At 38.8% G+C, this 17,774-nt stretch overlaps 1 protein-coding gene across 1 annotated transcript in view; it reads left to right on the forward strand.

Moving 5' to 3' along the window:
- Positions 1-17,774, forward strand: part of SNTG2 (syntrophin gamma 2) — a 312,764-nt gene that overhangs the window by 248,378 nt on the left and 46,612 nt on the right. The window contains exon 14 of the mRNA XM_023550388.2: positions 15,198-15,290. Within this exon, the coding sequence (XP_023406156.1) occupies positions 15,198-15,290 (93 nt within the window). The remainder of the gene's footprint in view (positions 1-15,197; positions 15,291-17,774) is intronic.

Genomic DNA, 17,774 nt, shown 5'->3' on the forward strand with positions numbered 1-17,774 from the left:
TGTTCTTAATCAGCCCAGTAAAACAGCCTCTGGTAAACACATTTTCACTAATCAAAGGAAGTTTCACTAACTGAGTTAGTAAAATTGAAAAAGAAAAAAATATATGTATATTGGAAAACAAAAGATACTCTACAAAGTTCACATTACCACCACAGGATGAGAAACCGGTCTTAGCTATGAGGGCCCCTCCTTTGACCTGACCTTCCCGAGTGAAGCAAGGATGTCATGGCGTCAGCAAGGTTCATTAATAACCTGGCTTTTGCGTTTCTCCACTCAACCATCTAAAAATGACCATCCCCTGAGCAGTCTACTGTTTGTGCAGGACATCCATCCCTCTTCTAAGGAAGAACACAGCACAGTGCGTGCTTTCTTAGTAAATTATTTGGGGACAAGTCACATTTCTAAAAATTTCTCTTAGGAATTTCACTGCTAAAAACAAAGCCACTGACAGAGACTAGAGGAACCCCTAAGACTATGGCCCCTGGACACCCTGCTAACTCAGATCTGAAGCCACTCCTACAGTCCACCTTTCAGCCAAAGATTATTGTTGTTGTTCTTAGGTGCCGTGGACTCAGTTCTGACTCATAGCGATCATATGTACAACAGAACGAAAACACCGTCCGGTCTGTGCCATCCTCAAGCATTACTACTGTTAAGCTTGAGCCCATTTTTGCAGCTACAGTGTCGATCCATCTAGTTGAGCGTCTTTCTCTTTTTCGCTGACCCTCCACTTTACCAAGCATGATGTCCTTCTCCAGGGACTTGTCCCTCCTGATAACATGTCCAAAGTATGTGAGACGGAACTCTCATTATCCTTGCTTCTAAGGAGCATTCTGGATGTATTTCTTTAAAGGCAGATTTGTTCGTTCTTTTGACAGTCCATGGTATACTCAGTATTCTTCGCCAGTACCACAACTAAAGACGTCAATTCTTCTCTGGTCTTCCTTATTCATCGTCTGGCTTTCACATGCATATGCTTTTCACATGCATGTTTTATAAGCCAAAGAGATTATTTTTTTTATATAAAACAAACAGGAACATACCTGAGGAGTGTGGTTCTTAGTTCAATCAAGTTTACAAGGCCTAATGGGCACCGCCTGCCCAAAAGAAAAGATGAGACGGCATGGAGGGACAGGACAACTGAATGAATGAACATGGGGAACCTGGGGTGGAAATGGAAAGGGAGAGAGTTGCTGACACGTTGCAGGAATTGCAACCAATGTCACAAAACAATTCGTGTATAAATTTCTGAATGAGAAACTAATTTGCAATATAAATTTTCACCTAAAGCATAATAAAAAACAAAGCCTCACTTGTAGAAAAGACAGTAAATTGTGTCTATAAAATTATGCCCCCCCCCCTTTTTTTTTGTCCTTTCTATTTAATAAATTCTAGATACAGGACACAACAAATTATCTGGCACTTTCTCAAGTAAAGTAGCACAGAATGTTTGGCCTCACAGGGATTCCTGGGGTAATATCCTCATTGTATATCTCTGTGGGATTGGTAATCTCAGACACTAGTAGCTCTGCAGATATTAAAGAAAGTTTCTTCTATTTTCCTCTGTATTTCCCTGAGGGAAAGCAGCATAATGAGTTCTTATTTGTCCTGTTCTACCTTAATAAGCAGAAAACTGGATTCCACCTATATGAATTGATGCCTACCAAATTTCTTGCTCCCTTATATATATGCATGCAATTGCAGGAGAATCAGTGCTCGTCACCTAAAGAGTGGGTGTCCAGGATGAACAGCAATGTAAATGATAAAGTCATGTAAATATTTGTTTTCCAGGAAAAATGAACTTAACCACCTTAAGTATATTGCTTAAGTACTTCAAGTGATTCCTAGGACTTATGGTATTTACCATTTTGTACACCTTGATTGGAGTTTTGACGGTGCAATGGTTAAGCACTCAGGTGCTAACCAAAAGATTGGCAGTTCAAAGCCACCCAATGGCTCTGTGGGAGAAAGACCTGGCACTCTGCTTCCCTAAAGATTACAGCCAAGAAAACCCTGTGGGTCAGCTCTACTCTGTCACATGGGGTTGCTGTGAGCCAGGATCTACTTGACGGCATCAGATAATGACAGCATACCTCTAGTATGTTAAGTATATGCTACCGCCATATATCTATTGTGTGAAATATATTTTAAAAATCACACACCTGTGACATAAAATCCCAGAGTTAGAAGATATCTTAGGGGCACCTAGTCCCACTTCTTATCAGAGACCTCTCTCTCACCTTTCCAGTGAACCAGTGGTTGTTCAGCCTCTGTTGGAAATAGTCAGCAGTAGGGAGTTGGCCCACAGGCTCTCAGAAAGAGAGCAGAGGAGGAAGGAACGGAAGACGAGGTCAATAAGGGGAGAATAAACTCATTACTTATTAGGAAAATGCAAATTAGTATTACAGTGAGATATTTCATACTTGCTAGAGAAGCAGCGGAGCCCTGGTGGTACAGTGGTTAAGATCTTGGTGTATAACCAAAAGGTCTGCAGTTCGAATCCACCAGCTGCTCCTTGGAAACCCTATGGGGCAGTTCTGCTCTGTCCTATAAAGTCGCTATGAATTGGAATCAACTCGACGGCAATGGGTTTGGGTTTTTTTGTTTGTTTAGGCAAGAAAAGGTCGGCAGTTCAAATCCACCAGCCCTTCCTTGGAAACCCTATGGGGCAGTTCTACTCTGTTCTATAGGGTTGCTATAAGTTGGAACCAATTCAATGGCAATGGGTTTGGTTTGGGTTTTTTTTTTTTTTTTTTTAAGACAAGAAAAAAAATTAAAGCTTGAAAATGTCAAATATTGGCAAGGGGACAGAGCAATAGGGACTCTTAAACACTGCTTGAAAAGGTATGGATGGGTACAATTTTTATTTCATTCATAAGAATTTCAGGAACAGGTAAAACTAAGGAGCATTTGTTTAGGACTCTATTATAAACTGTAAAGAGAAGAAAGAGAATGATAGACAATAACAATAGAATTTGTGTCAGAGGAGGATGGAGCGATATGTGATCATAAGAACAGTAGAGAATTCAAAGATATCAATATAGAGTATATTTAATAATTAGTGTTTTAATTAAAAATGATAGAAGTTAAATAGAAGGGAGCCTGAAGCATCACCCATTCTAAAACAGAAACAAAATAAAAATTACTAAAAGTTATTAGAGAGCAAGCCTATCATCGACCATCAGTAGACACTATGGATTGATACCAGTGAATTGGTCAACCTACTTTTTTTTTTTTTTTCTTTTTTGGCCTCTTCTTCTTCATATTCTGCCTTTTCCCACTCCCTCTTATAAATTCCATTTTATCATTCTGCCCCGTGCAAACACTTTTGTCCAATAAAGCATAACACCAGAAAACAAGGAGGTAAGATACATGAAAATATCCAGATCCTTTTAAAATACTTGTGGATACCACTTTCCTTGACATTGCTAAACTAGTACCACCCGAGATGAAATGTAGACATGCTGGACTGCAGTTCTGAGGTAATGTTTGTTGTAGCAGTAAAGCAAAGTGTAGAAGTTAGGAGCTAGGAGCCAGGGGATGGAGAAACTTGACTTCCCAATCGTTTGCCTTGGACAAGCTGCCCCTAGCCTTAAACCCCAATGTCCCATCTGTAAAATGAGAACAAAAGCATCTATCTTATAAGGAAGCATGAGAATTTAATGTCAATCAACTAGATAGTTCCTAGCATACAGGATGTGGGCCTTAAATTATAGCAGTCGTTATAACCACTAGTACGAGTTGGAATTGACTTGATGGCAATGGGTGGGTGTTCTGGGAGCTCTGGTGGCACAGTGGCTAAAGCACTTGGCTGGTAACCAAAGGGTCGGTAGTTCGAACCCACCAGCCACTACGTGGGAGAAAGATGTGGCAGTCTACTTCTGTCAAGATTACAGCCTTGAAAACCCTATGGGGCAGTTCTTTTCTCTCCTCTAGGGTCGCTATGAGTTGAAACTGACTCGATGGCAGTGGGTTTGGTTTGGTATTAAGTATCTTTAACTGATTTAACGACTACGTATTATAACAATTTCAGAAGGTGTAGAGAAGAATAAGGATCCTGGTGGCGCAATGGTTAAACACTTGGCTGCCAACCAAAAGGTCAGGGGGTTCAAAGCCACCAGCAGCTCCTTAGGAAAAAGATGTGGCAGTCTACTTCCGTAAAGATTACAGCCTTGTAAACCCTGTGGGGCAGTTCTGCCCTATCCTATAAGGTCACTGTGAGTCAGACTCAACCCAGCAGCAGTTGGTTTGGTTGGGTTTGATGTGCTATAGCAAAACCATTTCAGAGTCCATTCATAGATTTCTGACATTCGTTTTTAATCGAAGCATTTTCCATTGGTTTTATTGTACAATCCATTCTGCTTTAGACAAGAAAGAGTTGGACTCCTGGGGCTCACTGACCTCCAGAAAAAAAAAAAAGTCAAACTCAGTGTTCATCAGCATTTTTCCACCTGGAAATAAGCAGGTGTGTACCTAGGGATGCATTTAGACTGGAAGCTCATTTGAATAATTTGAATACATGATTGTAAAGGCAACCGTACTCTCTATTCAGAATTAGAACTACTTGCTTCAAGGTGACTCCTTTAAAATCTAAGCTGCTACTTTTCTGATTTTTTCCAAAAAAGTTATACTCCTCTTACTTTTGTTAATGAGTACGATCACATTTTTATATTTTATTAATTTAAGCCTTTTATTGAAACATTTTCTGTATGTTCCTTATAATACATAAAAGGCTAATCTTTATGCCTTTGTTTATATAATGGTACCAGACTATAAATTTTTTGAACATATTTGAATGTGAATTTGAGTACCATACATTTTTTTATTATGGCCTACCTAATTTAGTTCAAACCGTCTGTTCTGCGAGAAGCTATTTTAATCTTTATTATCTTGATTTTTCTGCCACTGCAGCACATTAAATTTTCTACAATGATGTTCAAACATTAAGCAAAAGGTATTTAAAGAAATTCTGATTGCATTAACCTAGAGCCCTGGAAATCTTGATTCGTGATTAAACTCACTAAGCACAGAAGGAAGCTAACAAACAGATCAGTGTTAGGCCTAGAATAATTCTCTCAAGACTTAAGTCTCAATTTCTATATAAAGTTGTTTCTCAAAGCCTGGAATCACCACCAGTCACCCTTGGTTCCCCTCACCTTGTTGACCAGTAAGTGGCCCACAGTGTGTTGGTCCCTGCAAGCAAGTCTAACACTTGTCTCAATTATTTCCTTTCCCTTTGAGGGCAGGGACCATGTCTTTACTCCTTATAGCAATAGGCACATCGTGGGCTCTTAACACAAATGCTTATGAAGGCACGTGCTTGAGAAACAGAGATTTCCGTATTCATTCAGTACTCACCTGGATGGTGACAAAATGACATAAGGATTCAAGGCAACTTAAAAGGGTTCTGAACAAACTGCGTGCAGTAGTTTTCGCCACACATGCTGTGATTCCAAAGGCACTTTGTTGTTGTACTGAGGCAGATTCTGTTTGCCATAACTGAGAAAAGGTCACTGTGCCCACCTTGTGTAATTTCCTCCCTGTTGGGGACTGTGCCTTTCTTGTCATTAGGGTTGTGAGCGAAAAAACTCATATTACAACTTTCTGTTATGTTCTGCACAGCTCCGGCTTCTGTTTGTTCTAAATAAAGAACTAAATAGCACAATGACACATCAAAGCTCTGGAAGTTGTCACAGAAAATGTTAAATTGGAATTTCAAAAGCAATAAGGTTTCTTTTTTAAAATGTTAGTTTTGTTAAATTAATGTATCATGAGTGGCCACTAACTCAACAAGTTAATTTATTATTATTTATTAATTGGACTCTTCTGCTTTTGGAAAGACAGAGTAGACATGTATGTCTCTGTTTTTCCCACTAAATACAGCTAAAATTTGTGAGCATTATATATAAAATAAACATAGGACTCTGAAAGGTGGAGAGAAGAATACAGACCAGCTTGGTAACTCAGAGCCTTCGTAACAACATGGTAATAAGTTTACTGGATTTTCTTTTAGCCTGATATATCCCAGACTTGAAGCTGAAGAAGCTGGAAACCCAAAAATACCAATGGGCTAAGATTAAAAAGCTCCAAGCAAAGCTTGTTCTTTCTACCCAAAAGCTCAGGAAATGAGTAGCCTAGAAAGACAGACCACCCCTCATCTTTCAGTTTGTCATTCTCTGGTGGCTCTTACGTTGCTATGATACTGGAAGCTAAGCCACCAGTATTTCAAATACCATCAGCATCACCCACGGTGGACAGTTTCAGTGAAGCTTCCAAACTAAGACAGACTAGGAAGAATGGTCTGATGATCTACTTCCAAAGTTTAGACAGTGAAAACCCTATGGATCACAACAGAATATTATCTGATGTGGTGCTGGAAGACGAGCTCCATGGGTTGCAAGGCCCTACAAAATGTCTGCAACATTGGACTTAAGCATGCCAGTGGTCATGAAGATGCTGCAGGACCTGGCAGTGTTTGCTTATGTTATACATAGAGTTACTATGAGTTGGAGCTGATTCATTGGCAAATAACAACAGAAAGTTAGAAAACTTTTTTTTTAGACAGTATTACTCTACTCCAACCAAACACCAATGAGAAAATTGCAGTTCCATCCCCAAACACTGGCAAGGGGAAAGGCAAGTGACAGGCCTAGACTTCCTCTTCTAGAAGCTGTAAAGAAGCACCAGGATCTAGGGAATGCCTGGGACTACCAAAGCCAGGAAAGGAGAGACAAGGAAAGTATCCTCCCCTAGAGCCTTTAGAGGGAACATGACCCTTCCAACACCCTGAATTTAGACTAATAGACTCCAAAACTGTGAGACAATCAATTTCTGTTCTTATAAGCCACCAAATGTGTGGTACTTGGTTATGACTACTAATCAAAAGGTTGGTGGTTCTAATTCAGCCATTGACATTGTGGAAGAAAGCCTTGGCGATCTGCTTCTGGAAAGACTACAGTCAAGAAAATCCTATGGAGCTCAGTTCTATTCTGTAACACATGGAGTTGCCACGAGTAGGAATTGACTAGATGGTGGCCTGTTTGTTCTCTTTGATGTTTGTTACTGCAGCCCTAGGCAGTTAATACCCACTTGGAAACTGAACCGTACACTTCTATATAACCAATAGGTCAAAGATGAAGTCTCAAGGAAAATTTAAAAAAAAAAAAAATACATTGAATGGCATGAAAATGGAACATATCAAAACTTGTGGGAGGCATCTAGAGCAGTGCTGAGCAGGAAATTTACAGCACGAAATGCATACATTAGAAGGGAAGACATCTCAAACCAAGAATCTAAGCTCCACCCTCAGGAACCTAGAAAAGATGGGCAAAATAAACCCAAAGCAAAGAGAAGGAACAAAATAATGAAGTGCAGAAATCAGTGCATTAAAGCAAAAAAAAAAAAAAAAAAAAAACATAAAACCAATGCAACAAAGAGTTGTTGACTTAGGGGCAACTGATGCTGTTTTTCTTTTTTAATCTACCAAAACATGTTTTGAATGTATATGCTGAAAATTACAAAATTAAGAAGAAAGAAAATCTAAATAAATTGAAAGACATACCATGTTCATGGGATCAAAGACTCAACGTAGTAAATCCTACCCAAATTGATATACTAACTTAACAGAATTCATTTCAAAATTGTGGTAGAAATTTTTTGTACATACAGGCAAAATCATTCTAAAATTATATGGAAAGACAAAGGAACTATAACAGCTAAAACAATTTTGAAAAAGAAGGATAAAATGCAAGAATTGAGTCAACCCTTTTTTCAACATATATTGTTTAGCTATAATAATCAAGATGATATAATACTGGTTGAGAAATAGACACATAGATCAATGGACTGGAATAAAGATTCCAGAAACTGACCCACACAAATATGCCCAATTGATTTTTGAGGACTTCAGTCAAGGGAAGGATCCTAGCTCAAATTTGTCCTTATGTAAATAGTCTATCAGTATCTATTTTTATCTGTCTCTCCACTCACATTCTTATAGCACCTTGAAGGTAAATATGTCTGTGGATCTGAGAAAAAGCAACATAATCGAGGGTCTTTCAACAGATGGTACTGGAGCAATTGGACATCTATAGGAAAGAAAAATGAACATCAATCCCACCTTCACACCTTATGCAAAAATTAACTCAAAGTGGATATTGGACTTAAAAGTAGCATTAAAAATGTTTTAGAAACAAAATAGAAGAAAATATTTGGTATCTAGAGGTAAGCAAAGAGTTTATATACCAGAAGTAAAAATTGATACAAGGGAAATTAGATAAATTGGAATTCATCAAAATTTTTAAAAACTTTGTTCTGTAAAAGACCACTTAAGAAGATGAAAATACAAGCTACAGACTGGCAGAAAATATTTGAAAACCACGTATCTAGTGAGTGAGTTTGTTGTTAGGTGCCTTCAAGTCACTTTTGACTCATAGCAAGCCCATGTGACAGAGTAGAACTGCCCCATAAGGTTTTCTAGGCTGTAATCTTTATGGGAGCAAATCTCCAGGTCTTTATCCCATAGACCCACTGGGTGAGTTCGAACTGCCAAACTTTTAGTGAGCAGCCAATCACTTAACTGTTGTGCCACCAGGGATCCTGATAAAAGAGTAGTATCAAGATACATATAAAGAACTCTCAAAACTCTACAGTAAAAACAAAATCCAACAGTAAAAAAATAAAAAACAACTAAAAAATGGGAAAAACACTTAAAGAGACAACCCCCTAAAGAGTATATAATAATGACAAATAACAAAAAACCAAACAAACCCACTGCCATCGAGTCGATTCCGACTCATAGTGACCCTATAGGACAGAGTAGAACTGCCCCATAAAAAAAAACCCATAGATACATGAAAATATGTTCAACATTATTAGCTACTAACCCATCGCCGCTGAGTCGATTCTGACTCATACCAACCCTGTAGGACAGAGTGGAATTGCCCCATAGAGTTTCCAAGGAGTGCCTGGTGGATTTGAACCTTTTTGGTTAGCAGCCATAGCTCTTAACCACTGTGCCACCAGGGCTTCCTATTAGCTGTTGGTGAAATGCAAATTGAAACTATGATGACATATTTATGGACTACGATAAAAATGGCTAAAATTAAAAGTAGTGATAACACCAAATGCTAATGAAAATGCAGAGAAATGTGAAATGGTACAGCCACTCTGGACAATAGTTTGATACTTTTTAAAAAACCAAATATGCAACTACCGTTCAACTCAGGAATTACAGTACTGGGCTTTTATTCGAGAGATGAAGGTTTAAGTTTATGAATGTTTATACCAGATTTATTCATAATAAAGATGGAAACTATCCAGATGGCCTTCTGTGGGTGATTAAACAAACTGTGATACATCAATACTGTGGAATACTACTTAGCAATAAAAAGAAATGAATTATTGATGTATACAGTGACCTCGATGAAGCTCTAGAGAATTATGTTGAGTGAAAAAAAAAAAAAAGATTTCAAAAGATTGCATATTATTTGATTCTATTTTTATAACACTCTTGAAATGGTGAAATGATAGAGAACAGACTAGTGGTTACCGGGGTTAAGGAGATAGTGAGGGCATGAGGGAAGTGGGTGTGGCTATAAAAGGACAACGTGACGGATTTTTTAAGATGATAAAAATTTTTTATTTTAACTGTATCAATGCCAATATCCTGGTTGTGATATTTTTGAGATGCTGCCATTGGTTGAAACTAGGTAAAGGGTACATGGAATTTCCGTGTATCATTTCTTACAACTGAACGTTAAGCAATAATTATCTCAAAGTTAAAATAAAAAAAAAAAAAAAACACTTTAAAAAGTTAATTAATTATAAATTTTAAAGACATAAGTAAACTTTTCCTCTTGACCAGTTCCCACACATCGAAGTGTTCCAGCGGGTCGTTCACTTGAAAAATGGTGTGCTTTACGTACACTGGAGCCCTGGTGGCACAGTGGTTAAGAGCTTGGCTGCTAAGCAAAAGGTCACCCCTCTTTGAAAACCATGGGGCCGTTCTACTCTCTCCCCTAGGGCCAGTATGAATCAGAATCAACTCAACAGCAATGGGTTTTACATATCCCAGTGAACCCTTATATCCCTTTAATGATTTTAATGACCAAGTTTTATAGCCTTTTAAATTGAGTAGCAGCTGATCAGGTATGGCTGTTAGTACAGAATGAGGTCTTTGATTCTTAGGGTTGGGACACCAAAAGAGGCCAGGACATGCTGCATGAAGAGAGGAAGGAACAACACTGCATACCAGCTTTGTCACCTTACAGTCAGTGCTGAGATGGGCCGTCCCAGGGCCAGACCCTAAAACAATGAAAGGAACACAGGTTCTAGGCTGGAAATCCTGAGTTCTTGTCTCTGCTAAGAAGCTGTATGAATTTAGGAGATCAGGCTACTTGGTCTACAATAAGGGAATGCTTTTAAATAAAAAGGATAATCCCATACATTCTTACAGCCCCTTTAATTATAATCCTCTAATCTATACTGTTCAGAGTGTGATCTTCTTTAAACCCAAATGGTGATCACATCATCTGCAACCATTCGGTGACTTTGCATTGGCCCTTAAGTAAAATCCAAGTCCTTAACGTAGCCTGCAGAGACCTGTATGGTGAGTTCCCTGTATGCCCCTGTACCTTCATCTCTCCACCCAAGTTCCACTCCCACCAAGACGGATCTCTCCTTGTGGTTGTGAGTTGCTGGGGAGTCAGTTTCTCATGGTGACCCCATGTACAACAAAACTAAGTGTTACCCATTCCTGCACCATCTTCGTGATTGTTGGAGTCCATTGTTGTGGCCACTGTGTATTTTGTGTTCTCCCCTACCCAGGGGGCTCATCTTTCAGCACTACATCAGGCAGTATTCCGTGTAATCCATCAGGTTTTCTTTGGCTAATGTTCTGAAGTAGATTGCCAGCCTTTCTTCCTAGTTTGTCTTGGTCTGAAAGCTCTGCTGAAACCTGTTTACCATGGGTAGCCCTGCTGGTATCTGAAATACTGGTGACAAAGCTTCCAGCATCAAGGCAACATGCAAGCCGCCACAGTCTGACACATCGACAGATGGTGGTAGAGATCTCTCTGCCTTCCTCCCTTTTCCAAACAAGTCCTCCTCCACTGTCAAGCTTAACCATCCATTTCCCAAAGATGCCTTTGGTTCCTAGATTGTGTTAGGTTTTTCCTAATGCATGTTCACGTAGCCCCTTGTCCATCTCCTTCACAGCATTCATTTCTAGAGAATCATTAGTCTTTTCGAAGCCTGTCTCCCTAGGTAGGCTGTCAGGTCCATGAGACCAGGAGCTGTGTCTATTAAGTTCACTACAGCAACCCCACTTGCCAGCATACTGTGAGGGACAAGGTAAGAGCTAATCTGTATTTTTACTCTAAAAGCTGTTTGACTGATGGGCTCATTAGATTTTTACAATATCCCTGAGAGGCAGACAGGATAGAAATCCAGCCCCATGGCAGACACGGTTGGTATCTCTAACACATGGCTGTATTAGAATTTACCCAGGGCCTAAAATTTTAACAAAGCCAGCTAGGTGTATACTTACTATTATCTTACCTTTATTGGACTCTGGTTCCTTTTTTATGTTGTTTTATTGTTTATCATTTTAAGACCATTCTCCTTCCTGGAACAAGGAAACCCAAAGGGGTTATTTGTGCCTGTCATTTCTTAAAGGTATAACATTATGCTTAAGCAACAGAACTGTCTCATCTTTGTTCTTGCTGTTGAGAGAATATAGATAAGAAAGCTTCTTTTATTGTTTGTATCCTTGTTTTGTTTTTAGTTTTATTTATTTATTTTTTAACTCTCTAGGTAATTCGGAGCTTTAGGCTTTGGGCAATTGCTCTTGGTTTAGTTTGTTCCAAATCTGAACTTCAAAGCCATTGTCCTCCTAAGCTTTTGATAATAAGACCTCTTTGATATCTTCACATAAAAAAGTTCTTAAAATATCTGACATGCTATTTTAAATTTTGTTCAGTTGTAGAAGCAGGTACTTAGAACATTTTTCATGAACTCATGAGTTTATTTTAAAAGTTTTGTAGGATACCTATCGCTGAGGTCAACGGGTGAGCGTTTTTCTATAGGTCGCTATAGCCTGTGCTAGGACAAAGAGGCCAACTAGACAAGCAGTCTTCCCACTCCTCAAACTATTATGTATTCCACATATAACTATAATTGGTAATTATTAATTTCTGTTATTCCAATAAGTTATTACTATAGCTTCAAGGTCTTAGACAATTTCCAAAAAAATTCTCCCAAATTAATTGCATGAAAATTCTTTCCTACATGTAAGGGAAATACGAGCTTGGAAAACACTGAGAAAAATACAAGCAATTTTTAAATTACTAAAAGTATAAAGGAGCCCTACTGGTGTAGTGGTTAAGAGCTCAGCTGCTAACCAGAAGGTCAGCAGTTCAAATCTACCAGCTGCTCCTTGGAAGCCCTATGGGGCAGTTCTGCTCTGTCCTATAGAGTTGCTATCTGTCAGAACTGACTGAACGGCACCTAACAACAACAAAGATAAAAAATTTTTTTGAATAATCTACAAAGTTATCTTTTAAAAAATAGAATATCCCATATATATATATATATATATAGACAGGAACTCCACAAGCACCCTCCTGATAGGTGAAACAACCTGTAAAGCAAACCCAAAGAACTTAGGATGCGTGTGCCAATTTGAGTTTTTTGTAAGGTACTAAGGGGAAGAAAGGATTACATACAATAGGAGTTTGAAAATAATTACTTCATTTTGTATGTTCACTAAATTGAAATTACTGTGTTTATAAAGTACTGTGATATGATTTCTTTGTGACAGTAAGTACAGCTCTAAAGGAGAAGCTGAGATTTGTTAATATTTTTTCACAGATTCTAAAAATACAAATAAGTAGATGCTCTATATGTCTGGAAAGCTATTGACAGATTCGACTCTGAAAATGGGATTTTATATAGCCAGGGACACCTTAAACTGAAGCCTTTTCTCCTCTTTTCCCTGTATCCCCAGTCCCCTTAAGGATTATGCAAACACCCAGTATGCAGTATGCAACCTTTCTTTATAAACTTTTTCTCCATCCCCAAAAATAAGGCCAAAGATAGGATGTAAGAGCTGAATAATAATATGTGTGAGTTGCCATCCAGGGGCATCAACTGATGTTTACAATTTCTGTATACCTTATGGCGCTAGTTATTTAGTTCACATAAAACATAGAAACCACCCTCAGAATACTTGCATTTCATATTTTATAATCACTGGATTTACATTCTAGAAGTTGGATAGTTTTCAGACTTAGTACAAACCTTACTTCTCAGGGACCTTGAAATATCAGTGAAAGGTAAGTTTTCACTAAGAATTTTTCACTAATTGTGCTAGTCTCAGTAGTTCTCTTACTCTGGGGCATGTTTAGAAAAAAAAAGAAAGAAAAACTCAAAAATGAGCAACTAGCTAGTACTCTATTTTTTTTTCAACTGTTGGTTGAGATCCATTTTCCCCATTCTCACCCCCAAAACACCAATAGTTTAGAGCATATTTAGTGAGCACCTGCTATGTGCATGATATTGACTGGGAACACTTTGGACGATCATACAACTGGTGAGATCTTTAAGGAATTGAGAAGATTGGCTGTGTGAAGGGAGAGCCAAGAAGGAGGAGTTTAAGACCGAGGTAAATAGTTTCCTTCTACCTCTTGGGCCAGCATGCTGCTTTCCTTCTCTGTCTATTGCTGTTCATTCTAAGAGGTTAGCATTGCAGAATCTGGCCTAATATGTTGATAACAACCTCGGTAGGATTGTTGACAGATCTAAAAGAATATTCCAGGTATTTACTCATTTAATAGAAAAAGAGAATTGTGGCAGAACAAGAGATCAATGATGAAAATATTTGAGCATCATCGATCATTTAGCAAACATCACTGAGACACTTCACGATGATGCAAGCATGATGCTATACTAAGCACATCGAGCAGTGTGCAGGGAGGTGCTATGTGCCCTGGAATGAGTAAGTCTGGGGCTGCCCTCCTGCCTTTGCTGTTTGTTAGCCATGTGAACAAGTGGCTTCCTCACCTGTAAGGTAAGGTCAGCGTGCAGATTCAGAGAGATGTTATACGTTAATCACCTGGACATCATGTTGTTATTGTGTGCCATTGAGTTGATTCCGACACATAATAAGCATCCAAAAATTACTATTTTCTTTTCCCTATTCACACTGATGTTTTCAGGTTCCCTTCTGAATGAGAAAATTTTACCTGTAGATTAATAACAGAGGGTTTTTTCAAAATAATTTTTACCAACATAATTTTACTTCATGCGTTCTTATTTATACCTTTTGTTTAGAGTAGTGTGAAAATTTTAAAGCAAAAATTCCTGCTCTTCAGTGTTTTTAGCCAACATGACTGGTAGTGTAACCACAAGTACTCAAGGCCTCTTACCACTTTGAAACTATAGAGGCTAGAGATTCTCTGTCCATGGATTTTTTGTCAGTAAAAGGTAGTGTCAGCAGAGACTGACCTCTCAGCCAAACCAAACCATCGTAACGAGGTGGAATGCCCACGCTGAGTCATTACTGCAGCCATTTTCTCACTTTGTGAGTTGTTTTTAGTTTGTGTTTGTGTTCTTTGTGTTGCCATTGCTGCTGTTTGTCATTTTGCGTGGTGTTTTGAATTATACTGCTCTTTTTTTTTTTTTAGAATGGCTCCCAAGGAAGAGCCATGTCGAGACTGTGCTGGAACGTGTCTATCACTTGCCCTCCACTGACTTTTTGTCCGGAGATGAGTTTTATGACCAAAAGCCAAATGAACCTGTTACTCAGTAGATTCTTTTTTTAATGAGTTAGCAAAACGAAAATTTAGAAATCTAAAATGTGTTTTCAAAAATGCTTTGGAGAATAAAGATTTGTTAGGCTGCCCATTGTGTTCCTTTGTTTTTAGTTAGAGGGATGCCTATAAAGACTGCCTAACAAATGTGGAAATAGTTGCTCATAGGCAAAACACAAGAAGGAGCTGCCTGTGTCCAAAATATTGACGAAGGTTTCATAGGGCCTGGATCCTCCTGTCTCATGCATGTGATTTGCATGATAGGACTTTTAAAAAAAGTATCTTTTGGCCGTGGGGGGAAGGGAATATTGCAACCACTTAACTAGCATGAAGTAACATTATTAAAGAAATTTTTCTCAAAATTAATCCTTTTTTTTTTTTTTCTAGTCCAAAACATACCTGTGCAGCTGGCAAGGAGAAATGCTGTGTTTCACGGTGGATTTCGCTTTGGGATTCACCTGTTTTGACAGTAAAACAAAGGTAAGATGCCAAGCAGTAAATACATGGCAACTCCATTCGGTAATAGATCTCGAATCCCACTGCAGAGAATGTAACACTTGTCAATGTCTGCTAACAATCACCAGCTCTGGTTTATCGTGAATGCACGTAAGAGCAATCTGTGCTTTCACAGACTATCTCCTTTGTATTAGTTCAGCGCCCCAAGATTTTCATAGGCCCTAGACCCTAGGCAATGAGAACAACAAAGTAAATAGTATTGGGTGAAAATCATTCATATCCTCGTGGAGTGATATGGGGAGACTACAACACAATATGATTTTTCTCATCCCTGCTCAAGGAGAGGATCCCATGACAATAAACACTTTGAAAAGAAACAATAAGTACTGTTTGACTTAAAACCTGAACATTTTTGCAGCAGTCGAATGATAACTGTACTGGTGAAGCTTATTGAGTTTGCTGATTCCACTAACGTAAAGCTGAGAGATTGATTTCAGTTTTGCTTGATATCAAACTACCAATCCTACGAATGGGATATTAGACCCATTTCCACTAGCATCTCTAAAAGACCCGAGTTTTCACTTGATTACATAAGGGTTAAGAACGTGTTTTACAAACATAAAGCCAATATTATATCATGTATTATGTTAAAGTGTTTACTCGCTCTGCTAAGAATGAACGCAACGGAAAATTCTTGGTGTGATGAATTCTGTCTTTATTACATTCACCATAGTATGCATAGTAATTTCAAAGACCTTTATTTACTTGTTCAACATAACTTCAGTGCACTGTTCAGCATTAGCCTTTTTTTTACCTTGTGCAGTAAGGTCAACAATGAATAGATGAAGGCTTATATCAAAGCTCCTAAAAGTTGTCACTCTTCATGTACTTGTTTATTTCCAACTCTCTATGTTTGTATCTTGCTTGGTAAAGTAGAGGGTCAGTGAAAAAGAGGAAGAGCCTCCATGAGATGGATTGACACGGTGGCTGCAACAGTGCACTCAAGCATAGCAAAAATTGTGAGGATGGCGCAAGACCAGGCAGTGTTTCATTCCGTTGTGTGTGGGGTCGCTGTGAATCAGAACCTACCCGATGGCACGTAACAACATGTATGAAACCTCTGGATACTCTCTGCTCTGAATTAATCATTGCAGCTGGCTCTTGAACACTTGTGAAGTGACACTGTTTACCCTCACTCATTTTCTGTTCTTCTAGAGCAGAGGTTCTCAGTCAGGGGTGAGTTTTCTTCCCAGGGTCATTTGGAAGTGTCTGGAGACATTTTGGATTGTCACCCTTGGGGCCATTACTGGCATCTAGTGAGTGAACTACAACGCACAGCACAGCCCGCCACAACAAAGAATGATAGGGCCCAAAATGTCAGTAGTGCAGAGAGTGAGAAACCCTGTTCTGGAGTAAGGGGCTGCTTACTTTATAAACTTCTGAGGCTGTAAAATTTATTGTGGTCATTTGTTTATTTCCTCCCAGGTAAATTTTTAGGATGTTTTTCCAATAGGATTATAGTGGTGCAAACAGTTAAGCACTCTAGCACTAGCCAAAAGGTTGGTGGTTCGAATCCCCCCAGAGGTACCTCAGAAGACAGGCCTGGTTATCTGCTTCCAAAAGGTCACAGCCTTAAAAATCCTGTGGAGCAGTTCTACTCTGCACACATGGGGTCGCCATGAGTTGGAATCGACTCAGTGGCAACTAACAACAGCAACATAATAATAAAATATATGTTATAATACAATATAAACATACATATTTTATATTTAAAAGGAAGTTCATGTCTGCCATCCAACATCAAGGTCAATACTTTTAGCCCTGAGGCCACAGAGAGTCAACCACTTCCTGGCTCCAGGTCGGGTGCCCTTTCCGTTATCTGCCTGGAGTTCCACAAAAGGTGACCTGTGAGTTACAGGCTGTGTAACTTGCTATTAATGTCATTTGGTCTTTAGACAGATCTAGATAACCTTATTACATGTGTCCTTCTGAAATAACTGTCCTAGAGTAAGAAACATATTTTCTATAAAATTTGTAAATATAAGGCCTGATGTATAACCACTGTTTGCTTCTATTTCTTGCTTTGTGTCTCAGGAAATCTGAATTGGTATTTTCCAAATTTCATCTTAAGAACAGGTTTCTGTAGTCCACCTATCTGCAGCCTGAGAGATCCTCCATGTTCTTTACTCTAGCTAAAGCTAGCTGTGTCATCGGTGTTGCTGTGGGAACAAGGCATTTACCTGGAGAGAGCCTCATGAGTTCTTCGTTCCAAAGAGCAAAACATCAACCATTTCCAACACCTGCAGTTCTTAACGTGGTCATAGCTGTACTCTCCGTGGCCATTTACCTTGTGTTAGTGTTTCTGTCAGCTGCTTATTCACCTGATACAGCTTTTCCCAAAAAAAAAAAAAGAACCTAATTTTGATGTTGAAGGTTTACTATGGCGACAGCACAGAGTAAGCTCAACAAATGTCAGCTGTCTTCCTGTTGTGACTCACGGCATTTGTT

The sequence above is a fragment of the Loxodonta africana genome, chromosome 12, assembly GCF_030014295.1.
Source record: "Loxodonta africana isolate mLoxAfr1 chromosome 12, mLoxAfr1.hap2, whole genome shotgun sequence".
Lineage (NCBI taxonomy): Eukaryota > Metazoa > Chordata > Mammalia > Proboscidea > Elephantidae > Loxodonta > Loxodonta africana.